This window comes from Trachurus japonicus, chromosome 17 (genome assembly GCF_045865225.1).
Source record: "Trachurus japonicus isolate A0001 chromosome 17, Traja_1.0".
Classification (NCBI taxonomy): Eukaryota; Metazoa; Chordata; class Actinopteri; order Carangiformes; family Carangidae; genus Trachurus; species Trachurus japonicus.
Genome location: NC_140923.1, coordinates 8,926,529 through 8,946,307, shown reverse-complemented (window position 1 = coordinate 8,946,307; position 19,779 = coordinate 8,926,529). Strand labels below are relative to the sequence as shown.

General features: G+C 41.7%; 1 protein-coding gene across 3 annotated transcripts in view; it reads right to left on the bottom strand.

Moving 5' to 3' along the window:
* The window catches only part of LOC146970084 (enhancer of polycomb homolog 1-like), a 56,744-nt gene that overhangs the window by 16,888 nt on the left and 20,077 nt on the right, over window positions 1–19,779 (bottom strand). For all 3 annotated transcript variants that reach the window (XM_085803924.1, XM_085803923.1, XM_085803925.1), the window contains exons 2-7: window positions 13,874–14,033; window positions 4,593–4,738; window positions 3,782–3,988; window positions 1,921–2,069; window positions 1,405–1,552; window positions 115–279 (exon numbers count right to left, since the gene is read on the bottom strand). In XM_085803924.1, the coding sequence (XP_085660050.1) occupies window positions 115–279; window positions 1,405–1,552; window positions 1,921–2,069; window positions 3,782–3,988; window positions 4,593–4,738; window positions 13,874–13,973 (915 nt within the window). In that variant the 5' untranslated portion in view covers window positions 13,974–14,033. The remainder of the gene's footprint in view (window positions 1–114; window positions 280–1,404; window positions 1,553–1,920; window positions 2,070–3,781; window positions 3,989–4,592; window positions 4,739–13,873; window positions 14,034–19,779) is intronic.

Here is a 19,779-nt window from a genome sequence, read left to right as displayed (position 1 = left end):
TATATTATAATTACAGCAGCAAAATCAATTAATAACAATAAACCGTCTCTGTCTCTGCAGTAGCGTGTGTGTGTGTGTGTGTGTGTGTGTGTGTGTGTGTGTGTGTGTGTGTACCTGGGAGAAGGGCTCGTCGTCCGAGCTGGGGAAGTCGTACTGGTTCAGGTCCTTGGGGTTGAAGACGACGGGACCTGGGTGGTGCGGAGCGCCCGACGACAGAGGCAGCACCTTCTGCTTCTTCTCGTACTTCCTCTTCGTCCGGGGAACTTCCATCTTCTCGGGCTGCAGGGGGAGGAAGAGGAGGAGGAGGAGGAAGAAGAGGAGGAGGAGGAGGAGGAGGAGGAGGAGGAGGAGGAGGAGGAGGAGGAGGAGGAGGAAGAGGAGGAGGAAGAGGAGGAGGAGGAGGAAGAAGAGGAGGAGGAGGAGGAGGAGGAGGAGGAGGAGGAGGAGGAGGAAGAGGAGGTAAGTAAGGATCAGTGACCTGCTGTTGATCAGAGTCGAGCATCGTTTGAAATTTAACGATTCCGGTTTCTAACGATTTTCAATTCTGATTCTTTTAAGGACGAGGGTTAAGGAAGTCCCTTTAAAAAGGGATAGTTCAGTTTTTTTGGAGTGGGGTTGTATGAGGTACAAATGGCCACTTAGGACTGTATAATATCTGCGCTGCACCGAGACACAGGCAGTACATTGTTGTGAATGAGGGAGGATTAATCAGCATATTGTCGCCGCCTACGAGAAGTCCCGTCTCAAAATAACACACCAGTTGAAGAGTACGGTCTAAAGTAAAAAATATACAAAGCATCAGCTGGTCGGAAAAAGTTAGTTTATCTGGGACTAACCAGCTCACTCAGTATTCCTCCGCGCTGGATCAATTCACCTAGACCCAAACAGCTGATAAACACATTTATCCAGAGCGTTGCGAACCGGGAGAATAAATAGGATACAAGGCAAGATTTACTAAGATTAGTTAATAAAATATCATAAATAAATAAATATGCTGAGAATCTATGCTTCTAAAGTGCAAGTTAAAATATCAGTAAAAAGGCCAAAGTGCTTCACAGAGTCATTTCAGTGGTCGTCTATTTCCCAGCGTTGAGGAGCCTGACCTGAGAATTAGTTTGTATTTGTGGCGTTTACAGACAGGGAGGTCAGGGTCAGGGTATTAAATGTATTAGGCTATATATATTATATTATATTATATTATATTAAAGTAAGTAAATATTACATTTATTTCAAAGACTTCACAATAACAACATTTACAGGCTACACTTTTGGTGTTTCACTTTCAGCCTGGTCGACTTGTAGCAAAGTTTTTCCTTTTTTTCTTTTAGGGAAAGGAAATGTAAAACTTCCTGACGCCTCAGTTTGCTGCTCTGTCCCTGGTGTTGATGGTAGCCGTGTCCTCACCTTGACCTTGTAGTCCTTGAGGTCCATGTGGTCCTGGTGTCGGTACTGGTTGGTGAGGGGAACCAGAGGGATGATCTGCGGCCTCACCAGCGCTCGCTCAGCCAGGACCTCGGCCATCACCTCGCCACCGAAGTCCGACATCACGTTTCTACACAGCAAAGAAATGAAAACAATTTAGATTTTAGCCAATCGGAGCCTCCGGTTTGATCCCGAGACATCAAAACTACAGCAACAAAGGAGCTTTGTTTTCTTTTCTTTTCTTTTGGAAGCTGAGCCAAGAGAAAAAACATATCAAGACGATAGAAATAGAAAAAAGAAGCTTCAACTGCTCTTTTATCTCGGTTTCACACTCTGAGCAGACGTCTGACCTCGCTGTCAAACTGGGTTTTGTTGTTTTTCCTGCACTGATGTGTGCATATATATGTGTGTGTGTGTGTGTGTGTGTGTGTGTGTGTGTGTGTGTGTGTGTGTATATACTATGTGTGTGTGTGTGTGAAGCCCCCGCAGGCGGCTCACCTCTTCTCAAAGATCTCCAGCGTGAGGTGCAGCAGCTCTCTCTTGCTCTTCTCCCTCCTCTTGATCATCTCCAGGATGGTGACGGCTCGGCTCAGGTCGCGGCGCAGCTTCAGCATCTTCTCGTAGGACGCCTCGTCATTCTTACGGTTCTGTGGGAAAATGTGGAAAACAAAGAACCACAAGCGTGAGAAAAAGCAACACAGACAACTAAGTCAATAGATAAAATATATAAATAAACCTAGATACATTTATGTTGGTTTTACACCAAGACAATTAAGTTTCAGAATTAAACAGTGAAGAAAATAAACCAGTAATTACAGGTTGGTTTCTGTTGATCCAGTTCAGAAACATGATTCATTACTGCACTTTGAATATTTACAACAGCAAACAGGTTGTCAAGATGGTTTGAAGTGCATGAGGTTAAGTTCTTCTGACGACCACTTGGTGGCAGGTTCATCCTTCACAAGACGCTTCAGAGGAAACTACACTCACATTGTGTGTTTGGTTGCTGCTTTCATCAGTTTGATCAAGTTTTCACATCAGTGGATTTGTGTTATTCATGTGTTTTTTTGAGGTTTATGCATAGACAAATCTTTTATTTAGATCAGATCAGGAACTTTGGTCTCTTTCTACATGAACAATAATGATTAAAAACAAACACAGCAGCTCGGCTCATGTTTATCTTTGGGTCAAACGCAGCGTTAATAAAGTTTGTGCTGTGTTTTCAGAGCCTCACACACTGTCCTGTCAGTCAGAATCCATCACAACTACGACACAGGATCAATACTTTACAATAAAACAAACCCGATCTGGTTAATCAGGTCCGACTTCGTCTTAAATTCTGTTTGTCTAACGTGATGAAATATTTCCTCTAAGAGATAACGATGCACTGAAGTCATACTTCCACAGAATCAGCTAACGATTGTTTGTGTTACTATTAAAAGGAAATGCATCGTCATCTGTGGCAAAGGGCAAAACACTGGCTTAAAAAAAAAAGAAAAAGAAAAGAAGGTAGTTTTAGTTTTGAACAAGAGGAATCGATCAGGAGCAGATGGGAGGAAACATTTCTTTAAGATAACCTCAAGCAACTTAAAAGGGACATTGTGTAGGATTTACTCCCATTTAGTGTTGTGGTTGTACAGTAGATCTCAAGCAACTCAGTCGTATTTTTCATGCTGCATTCACGTGAAATTGGGCAGACGGACAACAGCCGCTGCACGTAACGGCATAAACAAGCCTCTATGTAAACAAGTGGTCCGTTCAAGCTGTAACCATTTATATCAGTGACACTTTTAACCTAACAGTTTTAGTTTGTGATAAAGACTATAGACCACTGTGATGCTACAGAATTCAAAATAGGCTGAGATAATAAATCAAAGGCAAAGTTTATCAAAAGAAAACATTGCCTCCACTCTCAAAAAAACAACAACAACAATCTTCTTTTCTTTTTTATGTAACAGTTCATCTTTGTTTGTTTTTTAAATGAATAAATTCACACACTTTTACAATGTTTTTCAGGACTCAAACTCCTCAAAAAAAAAAACCTTCAAAATTTAAGACTTTATAAAGTCATGAGAAGACTTTAATACTTTTTAAGGGTCTTAATTTCCCCCAAATTGATTTATCACCTTTTAATACTTTTCAAGACCCCGTGGATACCCTGATGTAGATATGAATGATATGAACGGCTCATTCAGAGCTGAAAGGAACACTTCACTTTGTTGATGGGGGGGATTACAATACTGGTTAATGAAGAACAGACTTTTGAAGGAAATAATCGATTTCCGTTACACAATGTCCCTTTAATAAAACAAGTGAGGCTTCCACAGAAAAAAAAACAAAAAACGAAAGTCCGACCGACCTTCCTGGTTTGCATCTTCTCCGTGCGCCGTCGAAAGGCCACGTAGGGGTCACTGGTGCTGGAGCCGTCGCGCCGCTCCTGCTTCACGTTGGGGATGAGCGAGTTGGCCTTGCTGCTTTTCCTCTTCCTGCTCCAGTAGTCGAACACCTCCTTGATGAGCTCGTCGTCCTCCTTCAGCAGCAGCTTGGCCTCGGGGAGACTCACCAGCTGAGAGAGGAAGAGGAGGAGGATCAATGACATGTTTTATTATTATTATTATTATTATTATTACTTCTTCCGCTCTTTTACTGTGTTTAACTCCTCCTTCATACCCCCTCTGTGCTATTTCAACAATTCATATATCAAAACGTGCAGCTTTTTCAGGACATTTATGCTATATCTTTTCTCTTTCATACTATTTCAAATATTTAACTTTTTCTGCAAATTTTTTCCCATGGGAATGCATTGAAAACGTCTTCCAACTTTTAAAATCTTCTTACTTCTTTGAACCTCTAAAACTCCAGCATACTTTCTCCCACAGACTCCATTTGTCTTTTAAACTGTAGACAAACTTTTAATCTATTCACGTATGACTCATCTTATTGATATCTTCAACAGTTTCAGATATTTGGCAGTTTTAAAATCATTAAAATTTTTTGACAAAATCCAACTTTATAATGGTTGTCTACTGCGTCTAACGAGCAGAGCTTAGAGTGCGCTAGAGTGAGAGAGAGTGAAAAGACATTCTGGATTTTTTCTGGCTAAACTGTCGGCACGGCCACAACAAATTAAACTCTAGACACGTGATTTTCCTGCAGACGGAGACGCCGACCTGCTGCCCGCTGCCTTTCTCCAGCCTGTCGATCATCTCCTCGAACTGCAGGAAGCTGATCTCCATCTTCTTTTTCAGCTTGATGACGAACGCCTCGTCGTCCGCGTCCAGGTCGTAGTCGGGCTGCTCCGTGTCCAAGCTGAAAGCTGCACACAGGAAACACACACACACACACTTTATTAGACACACAGTGACTTCAGAGTTTCTATAAATATCCTTCAACATTTTAGTTTAATTTTAGGGAGGTTTTATTTTCTCTCTTGCACATGCATGGTTTGTCTGTTTCCAATCCTCTTCCCTCTTACAAACAGTGCAACTTCCCCCATGTCAGATTGCACCTTTATCCAAATAAGTGTGTTAAAAAGAGAAAATCAGTCAATTATTCGTTATTGCAATAGTGGGAAGCACCAGGACTGTTCATGTCTGGGCTACTCTGGTTTCCAATTTTATAAAATTCTCTTTTTTGAAAGTTGTTTTTAAGTGCGTAAATGGACGGGCCCCACAAGCGATGTCCGTCTCAGATCTTTAATAAGACAGACAACTGTAAGACAACGACACGGAGCATAACCAAGCAAAACTGTAAAGCTCGAAGATGCAGGACGACATTTGGTCAATCATCCCACTCAGTGCAAGGCAGATAATAGATATATGGAATTATTCACCATCTGAAATTAAATCCCAAACAGAACTAAAGAGGTGTAATGTGAAAATGAAACACTGGCTCAAGCAGCAGCAGAAATGTGAACATTAACTTCTCTTAAGTCATTGTCAACACAGCACTTTACTAATGTTTAATGTTAAATTTAACTTGTGTTTTAATCTGCAGCTGTGTTTATTTATTCATGGTACCTATTCACCGTATTATCCACTGTATTTGTATCATTGCATTTATTGCATTCAGTATATTTTATCTCTATTCTAAAGCCTGAACAGGGACAGAGACTGCAAATTAGCTGAAGCTAGACGTCTTATATGCATCACAATTTCCCATTTTTTGTGGCAATGTTGTATGTATCGTCCCTGTTAAATAAACATTAAAATAAAATAAATACATTTTGGAGTTTATTTGAGACAAAACCTCAAACTGATCAGGTGAGATCGAGCCTCGCTGCAGACTCACTGCTGAAAAAGTTAAAAAACTAAAACAAAAAACCACATTTATTGATCTGTGACTATCAGACAGCAGCTCAGCACGCAGCGTTGCAACGCTTTATCGAGTCGTTTTCCTGCTGAGATTGTTTCACCTCGCCGCTGAAGCCAAAACACCAGAAACTTTGTTCATCCGTCCAACAACTAGAGATGTAAAACTAAGATAAAAGAAACACTAGCAGCACCCCTAAAGAGTTCAGCGTCACTGCTGTGGCAGCAAGTTGGATTAAAAATAAAAACCCCAGGTTCCTCTTTGTGCCAGTGGTGTTTTATGTTTTAATTCTGCTGCTTAGCAACGCGTCGCTCCAGGTCTGTCGGCCTGTTGCAGCTCAGGTGCAAAGTTTAATTAAGTCATATAATCATTAAATTAAACACTTTCTGTTTCACCGTCCATGTGCACACTACACGTGACACATTCCCTCTGTACAGAGTTGTGTTTAGTCTCACAGACCGACAACTACACAACACTGGACTTACTGGTACAGGCTGGTCATCTTACAATGTGATGAAAAGGTTAAAAAAACAAAAACAAACCAGAAGCAGCTGCTCTGTTTTCACCATCAGTCTTTCACACATTCAGACACACACATCCTGAGGACGGTGCAGAGGGACGAAGGGACGACTGTAGACAAACCACCTAAATTAAAGTCGACGTCCTCACGTGACGATGAACTGATGAGTCTTTATAATCAATGTATCTGTTCTGCATTTGGACCGAACCTCAATTAAATCCAATTCAATTCAACTTTATTTATCCCAAAGGGAAAGTCAGTTTGCAGCTACAAGTCCATTAACACATCTAATCAGTTTTTATAAATGATTAATTACTTAAATTCAGGGAACTGTATCAAGATAGTATAGATTAAAAATTTAAAAAAACCAAACAACTTAAAGTGACCACTGTCCAGGTTTAATGACCTAAGGACACAGAGGATAAAAGACTTCATCCAGCTGCTGATATTCAACAGTTTCCCTGCAGATCTCAAGAACAACGGAGCAACTAACAACACGTACACACACACACTTTTTACTGCATGACAACACAATCATAAAAGATTTAAGAAACAAAGATAAAAGTAAACAGCAGCGGGGGGTTTGGATGGGATGAGCACCGAGTTCAGTACGTTTATGACAGGTACCGACTGAATTCCCACAGAGTTTTAAATTCACGTAAAATCAAACGGTGCCACATTTTGGTTCCTGAACGCACCCTCGAGTCACGAGATAGAAGAGGAGAAGAGGAGAGTCTGTTCATCTGTCAGATATACACAGAACTCCAGCCCAGTCGGGCCTCGGGCTTCACACCCAGAGGATTAAAGCTCCTGAGTTGGACCACGTCGTGTCTGGGCTTCACCACCGGACCGGACGGTGGCTTTGGGTTTTCATTTTCAGGCCCATTGAGAACTCGACTGTCTGAACAGCTGAAGTTTTACACAGAGGTCCTGCTATTGTCGTTAAGAAAGACCCCTCATTCTGCCGGCTTTGCTTGTTCACATTGAACCGTAACAATAGATATATTAAAAATTAAGAAGTTTTGACTGATTCTTTTATAAACAAAATAACTTTGATTGCCACAAACGCACAAAAAAGTACCAAAAACAGGTTCCAGGTTCCAGACTGGTACCTGTTCCCAGGAATGAATGTGAAAGGTCTTCATGCCTAGAAGAAATCACTGCTCTTCAAAGAAACACACAAACAAAGTCTGAGTTTTTACCAAACCACTGTGGAGGCAGCTCCATTAAAGGGCAACTTCGGTTTTTTTCAACCTGGGCCCTGTTTTCATATGTTTTTCTGTATATGTGAGTGATGGATGATACTTTTATTGAGGTGGCTGCAGTATTGAGCCGGGCAGGCAGCCTGCAGCCCAGCTAACGCTCTACCACGGGGCAAGTGGTTCCCGTCAAAGTTCGCCCTATAAACGGGCATTTTTTTCAAGCTGACAGGCTCAGATAGTTACAATGAGTGTCCGACAACAAACTAGAAAGGAGAAATGAACGTAATAGTCTCTACCTTTACCTGGAGGTCGCTGTTTGCTGTGATCTGTGTCCAAATCTCACCACGCCAGAAATCCCGTTCTGAAATCTCGCGATAACTCGTGGCAAAACACTGGTGGGGAATACCATAGACATATAAATCTATCTTTATATCTATATGGGGAATACTGTTCCCTGACTGAGGTGAAGAGAGACGGCCAGAGAATTTACAAATTGTAACAACAAAATGTTGAGCTGCTCTTCGCGCAGCTTTCACATGTTAGGGCTAACAGTTAGCTGTGCTACAAATGGATGCTAACACTCCTGTCGATGCACTGCACCGTTGCCGTGCCGACCACAGGGTCTGCTGTGACCACTTGGACCGGGGATGACTACTGCCAGTCAGAAGAAGAAGAGACGTGCTAAAGGTAGAGACATACGTTCATTTCTCCTTTCTAGTTTGTTGTGGGACACTCATTGTAACTATCTGAGCCTGTCAGTGTGTGAACTCTGACGGAGCCACTTGCCCGGTTGAAGAGCGTTAGCTGGGCTGCAGGCTGCCTGCCCGGCTCAATACTGCAGCCACCTCAATAAAAGTATTATCCATCACTCACATACACAGAAAAACATATGAAAACAGGGCCCAGGTTGAAAAAAACTGAAGTTGCCCTTTAAAAGTCGGAGTAAAATGTATAAACTTCTTTAACTTTCTAAAAACGGTTCTTAACACATCAAACTGTTTTTTTTTTAAGTTTTCTCATAAAAATGCAGAAGAGGCCTTATTATATGTGTTGTGCAACTCTTAAAATGAGAAGCTGTGGCTTTGTGAGTCCAGTTACAGTGAATTCTTGGTTGTGTTCATTTGAAAAACTTCTAGTAATTTAAAATACGGTTGGAAACACAGTCTGGGTCTGTTTCTCTTCTCTACCTCGACACTCGGTCCGGTTGGTTGCTGACTGACTGACTGGGCAGCAGCTACAGCGTCCAGACAAAAAAACAACACACACATTGTTTGGAAACCATAAAAATCAATAAAATTCAAACACCTGCATGAGACGAGGCGACATCGGAGAGTTTTGGAAACGGTTTGTGTTTCTAAAGCTGCATCAACAACACAGAGATAAAATATTCAGACAACAGAGCTGCTTCATGTGTTTATGTCCAACACGTTGAGATTTCATGCTTCATTTATTTAAAAAAGTATCGTAATCTCTGGCTGTTGAGACAAAAATAGTTAAATATGTTGGTTGCACAGAGAATCAATTTATTGATTTAAAGGGATAGTTCAACATTTTGTCAAACTGGCCCATTGCCATAACCCCTATAGTCATAGCAGTAGGTTCGTTACCTTTAATTGTCGGTGCAAGCTGTTTTTAGAACGGCGGAGCAGAGCCGTGAGCTGCTCAGAGCTACGCTACGGAGGCTCATTATGGGATTTCTTAATTGGTTTCCCTCATCAAACTCATCAAATACACAATCCAACAACTCCACAACGCTCTGGTGGACAAGTTGTGAGCTGCACATTCACCACGCTATGAGATAATAACACAACGTTACCACACAGAGTTGTTGTAGAGGGAAATACAGAGACTGTTGATGAAAAACTGAAAAACTAACTCTAACCGTGAGGGAAAAGAGAAAAGAAAAAAAGGGGCAGAGAGGAAAATAAAAGCTCATCATCATCATCATTAAACTTTTTCCAGACTTGAACTCTCAGTGACCAGTGAGACTCAAGAGTCGAACCACAGACGGTTCACACACCGACACACTCCACAACACTGCAGCAACACCAGCAGCACACACACACACACACACAAATAAAAGCTTGTATCGTCAAACCTGAAATGCACTGGACTAATAACAATAAATCAAAACTTTTGTTTGTCTGACGTATCTGCTGAGACCAAATTAACCCTGAACTAGAAGTAAACAAAGCTCAGGCTGCAGCGTCACAGCAACAAAAACCCTCAATTCACATTTAATTACAGCAAAACCTGGGACGTGATTCATGGTTTTTATCTTCTGCTTTTCTTATTCTTCTGACATTTCCTCAGACACAACAAACTGTACATGAGCAGAAGGGGGGGGGGGGGGCAGTGTGGTGTGACCCACCGGTGACACAGACACAGTGACTGAACGTACCAGTGTTGGAAAAACTCTTTTTCTTTTGATGCCATTAGTGACGGACCGGCCGATCTCTGGCTTTGACAAACAGACGACAACTCAGCAGGAAGCTCGTTAAAAACTCGCCTGCTGCCGTTAAAAACACTCAACTAAACTAAATCGCCATCGGCAACGACAGACCCACGACCATCAACGCTTTAAATACGTCTTAAACGCAGCCAAGAAACTCTTCATGTTCCACTTTAATGTTAAAAACATCATCTACAGAAACAACACAGGTCTGAAACTGCTTCACCAGAAGTTGAACACTGCTGTTGTTCAACAACAACCAGGCGACGTGAAACATCCACCATAGATCCAGGAAAAACAACATCACAGCCAAATTAAAACTAAACTGGTTAAATAGCAGCCTGGGCTTTTATTTTGCTTAAACTTTGCTATGGGACAGGCTTTTATTTCATTTTGAACAAAGCTGATGCTCAGAACAAACGGGAGCGTGCCTATGTTCCCACAGCCCTATGTTCCCTCATTTCTAAGGTTTTTTCTTTCTTTCCAAAATTAGGCCCTATGTTCCCACATTTCCTTAATGATCAATTTGCATCAGATTTTATCCCTATTTCTCCCAATTTCGTAGTCAATTACACCCAACCTATTATCCAGTAGCAGTTGACTACAGATGTAATGTAGCTTTTAGCACTACTCCAACATAGGAGTGACAAACCCTTATACCGAAATTAAACTCACCTCCATGAGTTAGTGCAATTTAGACAAACTTCTACAGTAGTACAAACAGTGTTAGTAGTAGGGATGAGCGAGTACAGCATTATCTGTATCTGTATCTGTATCTGTTAACCATATGAATTATCTGTATCTGTATCTGTACTCGGAGTGGGCGGGGCCTAAACCGGGAGTGGGCGGGGTTTAACCCAGAAGTGGGTCCGGTTGTCTTGAAATGGGCGAGGCTTTAACCGGTATGTTATTTTAAGCATGCAATTGATATGGATTGATCAGAAATTGTTATATTTATTGCTGATTAGAAAACTATTTACAGGACAGCATCAGCATTGAGCTTCAGATCAATGCGGTTTTGATCACAATAGCAAACAAACTATTCATTTACACAAGTTTTGCAACAATGAATACAACACATGTGGTTGCAATTATGAAGTAAAATGTAATGAACAAGAGTTTTCATACTCAACATAACTTTCTTTTTTTTACTTAAATTTTTTTTTAAATGATCAGTGTGATTTTTAATTTTTAACTTTATTTTATTTCCACACCAGGTACATGTGTGTGTGTGTGTGTGTGTGTGTGAGTAAGAGAGAGACAGAGACAGCTGAATGTCAGCTACTCTGTGTATCACTCATTATTCTGTATCACTGATCATGAGAGAGAGAGGAGGGGGGAGAGAGAGAGAGTTTGTGTGTGTTTTGTAATAGGCCTATTATTTATACCACTACTATTTTTTTTAAAGAAATACAGAAAGAAAGTGTCAGACACTCAGTGCGTGAACTGATTAGCGCCAGCTGACGGTTTAAAAAAAAAAAACTCAGACGAACGGCGGAGGGAGAGAGAGCGTGTGAAAAAAAAAAAAAAATCTCCGACAGGCAGAGACGCAACGCGAGTCGGCACCACGTCTGAACGAACCCACGTTTACCAGAACTCTACTGGTTCATAAGTAAGTGACTGAAGTAATAACAAAGCTGAAGCTGAAGAAACACTAAACGTTAAGGGAGAAGACCCACGAACCTGAGTGACTGAGGGAGACAGAGAGAGACAGAGAGAGACAGAGAGAGACAGAGAGAGACAGAGAGAGACAGAGCTGTCAGCTGTTCTGTGTGAGTGATCAGAGGGACACAGCAACACACCTGCATGTGTGTAGGGGAGGGGCTGTGGCCTATCACAGAACGCAGACACAGCCAGCTACCCAATGAGGATTTTCATTCAATCTTTTTTTTTTTTTTTCCGAGCACAGATATTGACTCGTATAATACTCGTACTCGGCAAAAGTGCTTTATCCGTACCGGATACTCGTTTCAGCCGAGTATCCGGCTCAACTCTAGTTAGTAGTAGTAAACAAAGCATTAGAAAGTTTGTAGGTCATAGTGCAAAGGACCCTAGGTTGAAATTACTCTGAATCATCCCTTTAAAATAAAAATGACTTGACTTAGAGTTTCATTTTGAGAAAATTCTTAGAAATAAGAAAAATCTTAAAAATGAGGCAACATAAACCTGAGGGAACATAGGACTGTGGGATCACTGGGCTGTGGGAACATAGGGCTGAGGGAACATAGGGCTGAGGGAACATAGGGCTGTGGGAACATAGGGCTGAGGGAACATAGGGCTGTGGGAACATAGGGCTGTGGGAACATAGGGCTGACCCCGAACAAACGATGAAAATCCTCTCAGATGGTTCTGTTGTTACTGTTCACTGAGTCAGAATAAAAGGAAAGAGAAGGGTCCAGATCAGCTTCATTTACAACTTTAATCAGCACCGATTAAACTTCCTCTAAATCAGACTGTATACAGCAGGGGTCTCAAACTCAAATGAGCTGGGGGCCACTGCTGGCACCATCATCTCAGTGGAGGGCCACTAAAGTTTTCAAGACGAATATAAAAAAAAAATCACAAATATTTCTGAAAACGGGGTCTATTTTCAAATATTGTACGATAATTAGGGCTGTCAAACGATTAAAATTTGTAATCCTTTAATTTCCTGAGTTAATCACATAGTATTTTTCTTTTTTGCTTGAAATACCAGCAAGATGAATGGAAAGCATAAGAAACATCCAGATCTGGACGTTTCTTATGCTTTCCATGCGGTATTATCAGCTGTCAGAGAGAGAGAGCAGCCTCGTTTGGTGACAAGAAGAACAAGTTCTGTAGGAACATGAGGAGAAAAAACATGCAGGTTTTCTGCATCATAAGACCCCCCCCCCCCCCCCACCTCCCACACGCACACACACACACCACCCCCCTCCACCCCTCCACCCCTCCCCCCCTCACCAGGCTGAATGAACGGGAGATTGGGGGGGGGGGGGGGGGGGGGAGGACTAGCTAGTCGAAGCGGCAGCTCTACGTCGCGCACAACCACAACAACAGCAACATGTTGCAGTGGATTATCAGTGTTTGTGTATGAGACACCTGGACCACGGGGCAGAGCGACTCCTCACAGTAAATGCACGGTGGTCGGTGTGACGTGCAGAGCAGCAGGACGACTCCTCAGTCCATGAGTTACATATCTCAGACCGGATCATGTGAATCCAGCTGCAGAAATATCCGGAGGACGGGAGCGTCGCGGTAACCGTAGTAACTCACACACAGAGACATGCACACACAGCCTACCTGTGATCACGTCTGGAGAAGCAGCTTCTCTGTTTCCCCCAACTACGAGCGGCCCGAGGTTAGCGCATTAATTGCGCATTAAAAAAATAGGGCCGTTAAAAGCATTTTGCATTAAGGCATTAACTTTGACAGCCTTTCCTACTTTTCACGTCAAGACGCGGGCCAGATGTAGGGGGGCCGCCGCGGGCCGGATGTGGCCCCCGGGCCAGGAGTTTGAGACCCCTGGTATACAGGCTTGGGTCAGTTGGAGTTCCTTAACGGACCGGCTCGGCCCAAATAACACAACTAGATGTGCCGGGTTCAGGTTGAAAACATATAAATAACTCGGTCCGAGCAGAGAATTTATTCTCCTGAGTTCAACACCTGCAGATTGACCCGAGTTGCGTTTTTAAATTTCCAGGCCCGTTGAGAACTCTATCATGAATTAAACAGCGAGACCCTTTTAGAGTCGACCAGGCGATCGTGGGCTTTGAGAGGTTTTGTACGTTCACAAAAACTAGCAGGAAATAGAAATAGACTCCCTTTTCCTGTTTCACTCTCAACTATGCTTTTGATTAAAAGGCGAAAAAGTCCCAAAATATACTTAAAATAAATAAATAAAAAGAAATAGAAACAGACCCGGCTGCTAAATGAAACTCTGCGTGTATTTTATTTTACTTTACACAGTATTAGAGAGTTCCCACTCACGCTGTATGTGAATTAGCTGCTTTGGCATCTTGTAGTCCCCAGGGTAGAGGGAGTCGTAGTAGGTGATGTTGCTCTCCGCCTCGGGGACCGGGATGACCATGTTGTCCCGCTTCTCGCCATAAACCTGCTGCGCCGAGATGGCCCGCTGGAGATGGTGTTCCTGCACACACACACACACACACACACACACACACAGCGAGGTTACACACATGATGGGAACCAATGAGGATGAGAGTTTCCTCTCTCTTCAGGTAACACAGATCATCATACAAACTCTCACATTTCTTGCAACAGTCGAAAAACCTAAATTTAAAAACTCGTATTAAAGCAAAAAGACTTAAAAAAAACACAGTTGTTATAACCGTCACCAATATATAAAACTCATAAAAGACGTTCACAAATAGACAAAAAAAATCCAAGCAGCTGCAGCACAAATAAACAAAACTATCCCGTGTGAAAGTTTAGGGTCGGCTAATTTCAAAAATATTCAACTTTTTCAACAATTTGTCAGTAAGAAAACACCAGCAAAAGTTCATTTCCCCGACTGTAAAATGTTTATTTTTCCACATAATATGAAATTAGCATTGAGACAGTTGGTTTATATGGAGGAAAACATCCAGTGTTGGTCGAGCTAAAGACGAGGTTACTCATCCACCACACAGCTGTGAATGAGACAGACTCATTCTTCAATCATTCATTCAATCAAACAGAGAAACAGTGACTGAACGAGCACCGTCATCTACACACACACACACACACACACACACAAAGTTAAGGTTTGCCAGAAACTTTCTTTGCTCAACCGGAAACCAAACAGAACAAAAAAACTTTCTTAACACAAAATAAAGAGAAAGAAAAATCAAAATCGACCTTTTGCAGATTCATTTTGCTGCCACAAACTAAACAAACTCCCAGTGTGAAGCATCAACATCTGAGACGGTGTTGTTATTATTATTATTATTATTATTATTATTATTATTATTATTATTATTATTATTATTATTATTATTCTGAGGCGGAAACCACTCAGTGACTCATGTCGATACCAGGTGAGTGTGTGTGTGTGTGTGTGTGTACCTGCAGAGAGCTGCAGGAGGAAACTGATGATTACCCAGTTAAACAATGAGTAACATTTGGCCTCCAGACGTCCTGATATAAAAAAATAAAACACACACACACACACACACAGCACAGGAACAAACAACAGAGTCGTATTAAAACATCTGTTGCTCGGCCGTCGTAACGTCTGAATCCTCACAGAAGAAACAAAGAAACGACTCGATTTAATTTAAGAAGAGACGAGTCCAAAAACACAAGAGGGGGAAACTTGACACTGGTTTTGTGTGCGACGAGACGCCGCTGCTGCAGGGCCGACTGACTGGTTTAGACATACTAACTTCCCTTATTTCTTTGTTCCTAGATTCTCTAAAGAGGTTGGTAAAGGGTCATTCCAATTTATAAAACGTAAAAGGTGAAATCCAGCGATCTGATTGGTTGTTAACCGTGGTATAATGAGCATGTACCACGGCTACTATTCTAAAGCCTTATCACAGCGTAGGCTATCACTCCGCCTCAGGCACGTATGACTGGTATGAATGGAAGTTGTTGTCACGTATCCATGACAACGGACTGTTGCAGTCCATAGCAACAGACAGTTGATGTTTTTAGGATGTTAAAAACTGTAATAAAGTAGTGTAATTGACATGTTGAAGGTGAACTTTGACCTCCAGAGGGTTAACAATGGTAGAGGGGACTGAGCAGTGACAGAGCTACTTGGAGCTAACGTCTGGAGAGGTGGGACTAGTTTTTTATTCTGGTTGAATAAAACTACATGAAATTGATGCGTATCCCTCTTTCATATTGTCATTATTGGTAACCGTTTTATAAAAGCAATATATCACTCCAGTCCGTGGTCTATGCTCATTCTACCACTCTAAGGGGGAACAACGGCCCTTAGAGTGGTAGAATGAGCAGAGACCACGGACTAAATAAAGCCCCATTTGATTGGAATAATCTCCCTCCTTCTTTGCGTTCTATTACCTCTTTTCATTGTTTCAGGAGGTCACTGTATTTATATCTTAAAACAAATTGCTCATGTTTTTAGTTAATTACTTAATTGATTCATTCATTCATTCATTCAATGTTATTCTTTCTTTCTCCAAATTGTTATTCGTTATTCCTACTATGTTATTTAATATTTCTCTTCTGTTAAATGTGTGGGGGTAGGGGTGGTATGTGGGAGTGTGTGAGCAAGATGTCTGTATTTGTTGTGTTGTCATGTTATGTTTGTCTACAATGTGATGTAGTGTATTGTTGATGTTGTGTGTTCTATGTATATGTTTGTTCAGGGACCTTCAGGGCTATCTCCTTTAATAAATTCAACTTCAGATACTGGCAGCGCTGCTCAACTCTCTGCACGGTCCCAGTCAGTCGTAGTAGTAAAAAGCCTTTTGGCCCCGAGCTGGGCATCGAGCCACCGATCGACGGGGCCGACGGGCAGGCGGTCTGTCAACACGACGGCGTGCTGCTGCTGGGCTCGTTCAACAGAGAGGAAGAGAGGAAGAGGGTGTGTTATGTGTGTTTACCTGAGGGAAGGTGAGTCAGACGGTGTGAAACCTGAACGAGGAGGAAGTGCCACGCGTCCGTTAACGCACGTTTGCATGATGAGGAGCAACTGAAGTTACCTGCATCCCATTATCTGTGAGTTGAATCAGCTCATGATAACAATCATTTTTTAACACATTACAGACGGTGAACATTGGAAAAGCGCCACACACGACACCTGCAGGGCCGGTCCTAGGATGTTGGTGGCCCCCTAAACAAGGTTTTTGTTTGTGGCCCTGCACTCTAAGCACAAACACCAAATCACTGGTTAAAACTGAATACAGACGTGTTTATGCCCTCTGAGGTTTGAGGACATTTTCTCCACTTTTACATATTTTCTTAAATGTATCTTTTTAAGATACTTGCAGATGTAACAATACTCCAGTGTTTTATGTCTAAATATTAAACCTCCGCTGTAAGCACACTGAGGCCAGTTTGTCCTAGAACACTGTAGAAAGAAATAATTTAGGACAAATGCTGGAAATTTGAGGTCTGCTTTTTGAAAAAATGTCCAATCCCTTGTGAAAACACTCCTTCAGTCATGAGAATGAACTGTTTTGGTGCTTGAAATAGGATATGAATACAGTAATAGATAAGTGTAGAAAACAAGTCTAAAATGACATTTTGTCAGATTGCTTTTTGAGCACAAATGTTGTCATTCTGCCGTTCTATTTTCACCAAATGTCTCAAATGTGAGATAAAAGAAGCTGAATATTGACTTCACATTACATATAAAGCTCATAGCTGCACGTGCAGACCTCAGGATGTTTAAATGACTTGATGAACCCCGGTACCTTTCTGATCATGTGGCCCCCCACCTAACGGCTGTGGCCCTGAACAACCACATAGAGGGTTTATGCCAGCGGCGGCCGGCCCTGCTCCCTTGTATTAAAGAGGAACTATACAAGTCTGGTGTCTCCTCCTCTGTGTCTCTTACCCTCCTCTCCTCCACGTGCATCTGTTTACAACGAAGCCGGTGAGAAATCAATCCATGGAGCGGTGGATAACGTTATTATAAAAAGGCCCATGTGTAATTAAAAAGTCAAAAGCAGCAAAATCTTCAGCATAAAGATGTCAGCAAAATTAAAAATTAACTGTTTGTTCATTTGGTGAATCTTTAAATAATTTCATCTAAATGTAGACGTTTTTATCTTCTATAGATTAAAATTGGCTGCTTGTTTTTTTTTATTTTTTTTAAATGGTCTTAAAACTTGAGATGGACAGTTTTTCATAGACTTAAAGAGGAACTATGCAAGTCTGGTTTCTCCTCCTCTGTGTCTCTAACCCTCCTCTCCTATGTGTGCTTTTATTTACAACAAAGCCAGTGAGAAATCAATCAATAGAGCGCTTGTTAACGTTATTTATCATCTACCATGTTACCATGTGTATATCTGTGTAGTCTTATCTGTCATCAACAAGAACCTCCATTCCCCCTGGAACTAGTTACTAGTCATTGGTTTAACCAGAACTAGGACTCTGAAGCTCTTTAATTATGGTAAAAATCCTGCATAGTTCCTCTTTAATACTTCATGATCCTTTAATTACACCTTCTGTTGATATTTGTAGCCGATGTAGCAGGTGCAGCAGTTTCAGATAGGAGATATTTGATCGATATATACTGTATAAAAGCAGATTTTAAAGACTCCATTTGCAGCTGAAAACAAGATAATAAACCACAATTTATCGCAGCATATTGCAATATTTTCAACATCACAACAATATCGTATGGAGACAAGTATGGTGATAATATCACATCGCAGGGTCGACCCCCAGTAGGAGAGCCCTGATGTCTCGGTCCTGTTGATGTTTGTCTAATTAGCTATGATTACTTATGTGTTTATTGATTACTTATGATCCTATCTGCTGGTGTTTAAACGCTGAGCATCCTCTTTGTGCATCTCAATGGATTCATCCTCTAATTCAAAACAGTTCTAGTCTCCACCGATCACATATTCACACCATGTGGTAACGGCTGTGTGTCGTGATGCATGTGCGAGACTCGAGGTGGAAATAAGAGTTTAATTTAACTTCCTCCCAGACGGATCAGGAGGAATGTGACTCTGCTGCTGCTGCTGCTGCAAACTCAATTAAGTCGCTGCTTCTTATTCACAGGTCATTTGAGCCGTCAGACCGACGCTGCATCTCGTCTCCACTGCAACCATCCAGCCTCCATTCATACACATACACGTTTATGCATAGTGTTAAAGGGATAGTTCAACATTTTGGCAAAGTGGCCCATTGCCATAATCCCTATAGTCATAGCAGTAGGTTCGTTACCTTTAATTGTCGGTGCAAGCTGTTTTTAGAACGGCGGAGCAGAGCCGTGAGCTGCTCAGAGCTACGCTACGGAGGCTCATTATGGGATTTCTTTGGTTTCCCTCATCAAACTCATCAAATACACAATCCAACAACTCCACAACGCTCTGGTGGACAAGTTGTGAGCTGCACATTCACCACGCTATGAGATAATAACACAACGTCACCACACAGAGTTGTTTTAGAGGGAAATACAGAGACTGATGATGAAAAACTGTCCCTGAAGGCAACGTGCATCAGAGGTTTTGCATGAATCTGCTCCGCCGTTCTAAAAATAGCTTGCACCGACAATTAAAAGGTAACGAACCTACTGCTATGACTATAGGGATTATGGCAATATGGCAACTATCCCTTTAAATGATGTGTCTCACAGGAGGTTTTATTTGTGTTTTGTGTGTGAGTTCATGTCATGATATCGACTGTATGACGGCTTGTTTTCCTTCAATTTCCAGACAACTCCTCCGCAGATAAAACTCATGGAAATGTTGCGTCTAGATTTCCTGGATTCCCGACATCTGTTAAACATCTAACACAACAAAACAAAACAAAAAAAAACACAAACTCTGACTGTCCTTTTGTCTTATTACATCACCACTTGCAATCCACAAAACACAATCCAGCCCATCTCTATTCAACTGCACATCTGTAAACCACTGTATTTTTCCAAGTCTCCTCTTACAGGTTTGTACTTACTGTGCAGGTTTTTTTTCATGCATCAGCGACAGAAACTAAATAAATATATGCACATCATAACAACAAGACCACAGCAGTTTTGGACTAAACAGAGAAGCTTTACTGAGGCAACATCAACACATACAGGACGGTCTTTATGATCAATATGTCATCTATTATAGCATATCAGACATATCAGTTTTCACTGGGTGCAAAAACCCAGCGAGTGTGTTGCAGCTTGATAAAACAAGACCTCCGGCAAAACACTGATCAATTAGTGTCTCTTTAAAAAACATAAATAAGAGCTACAGGCC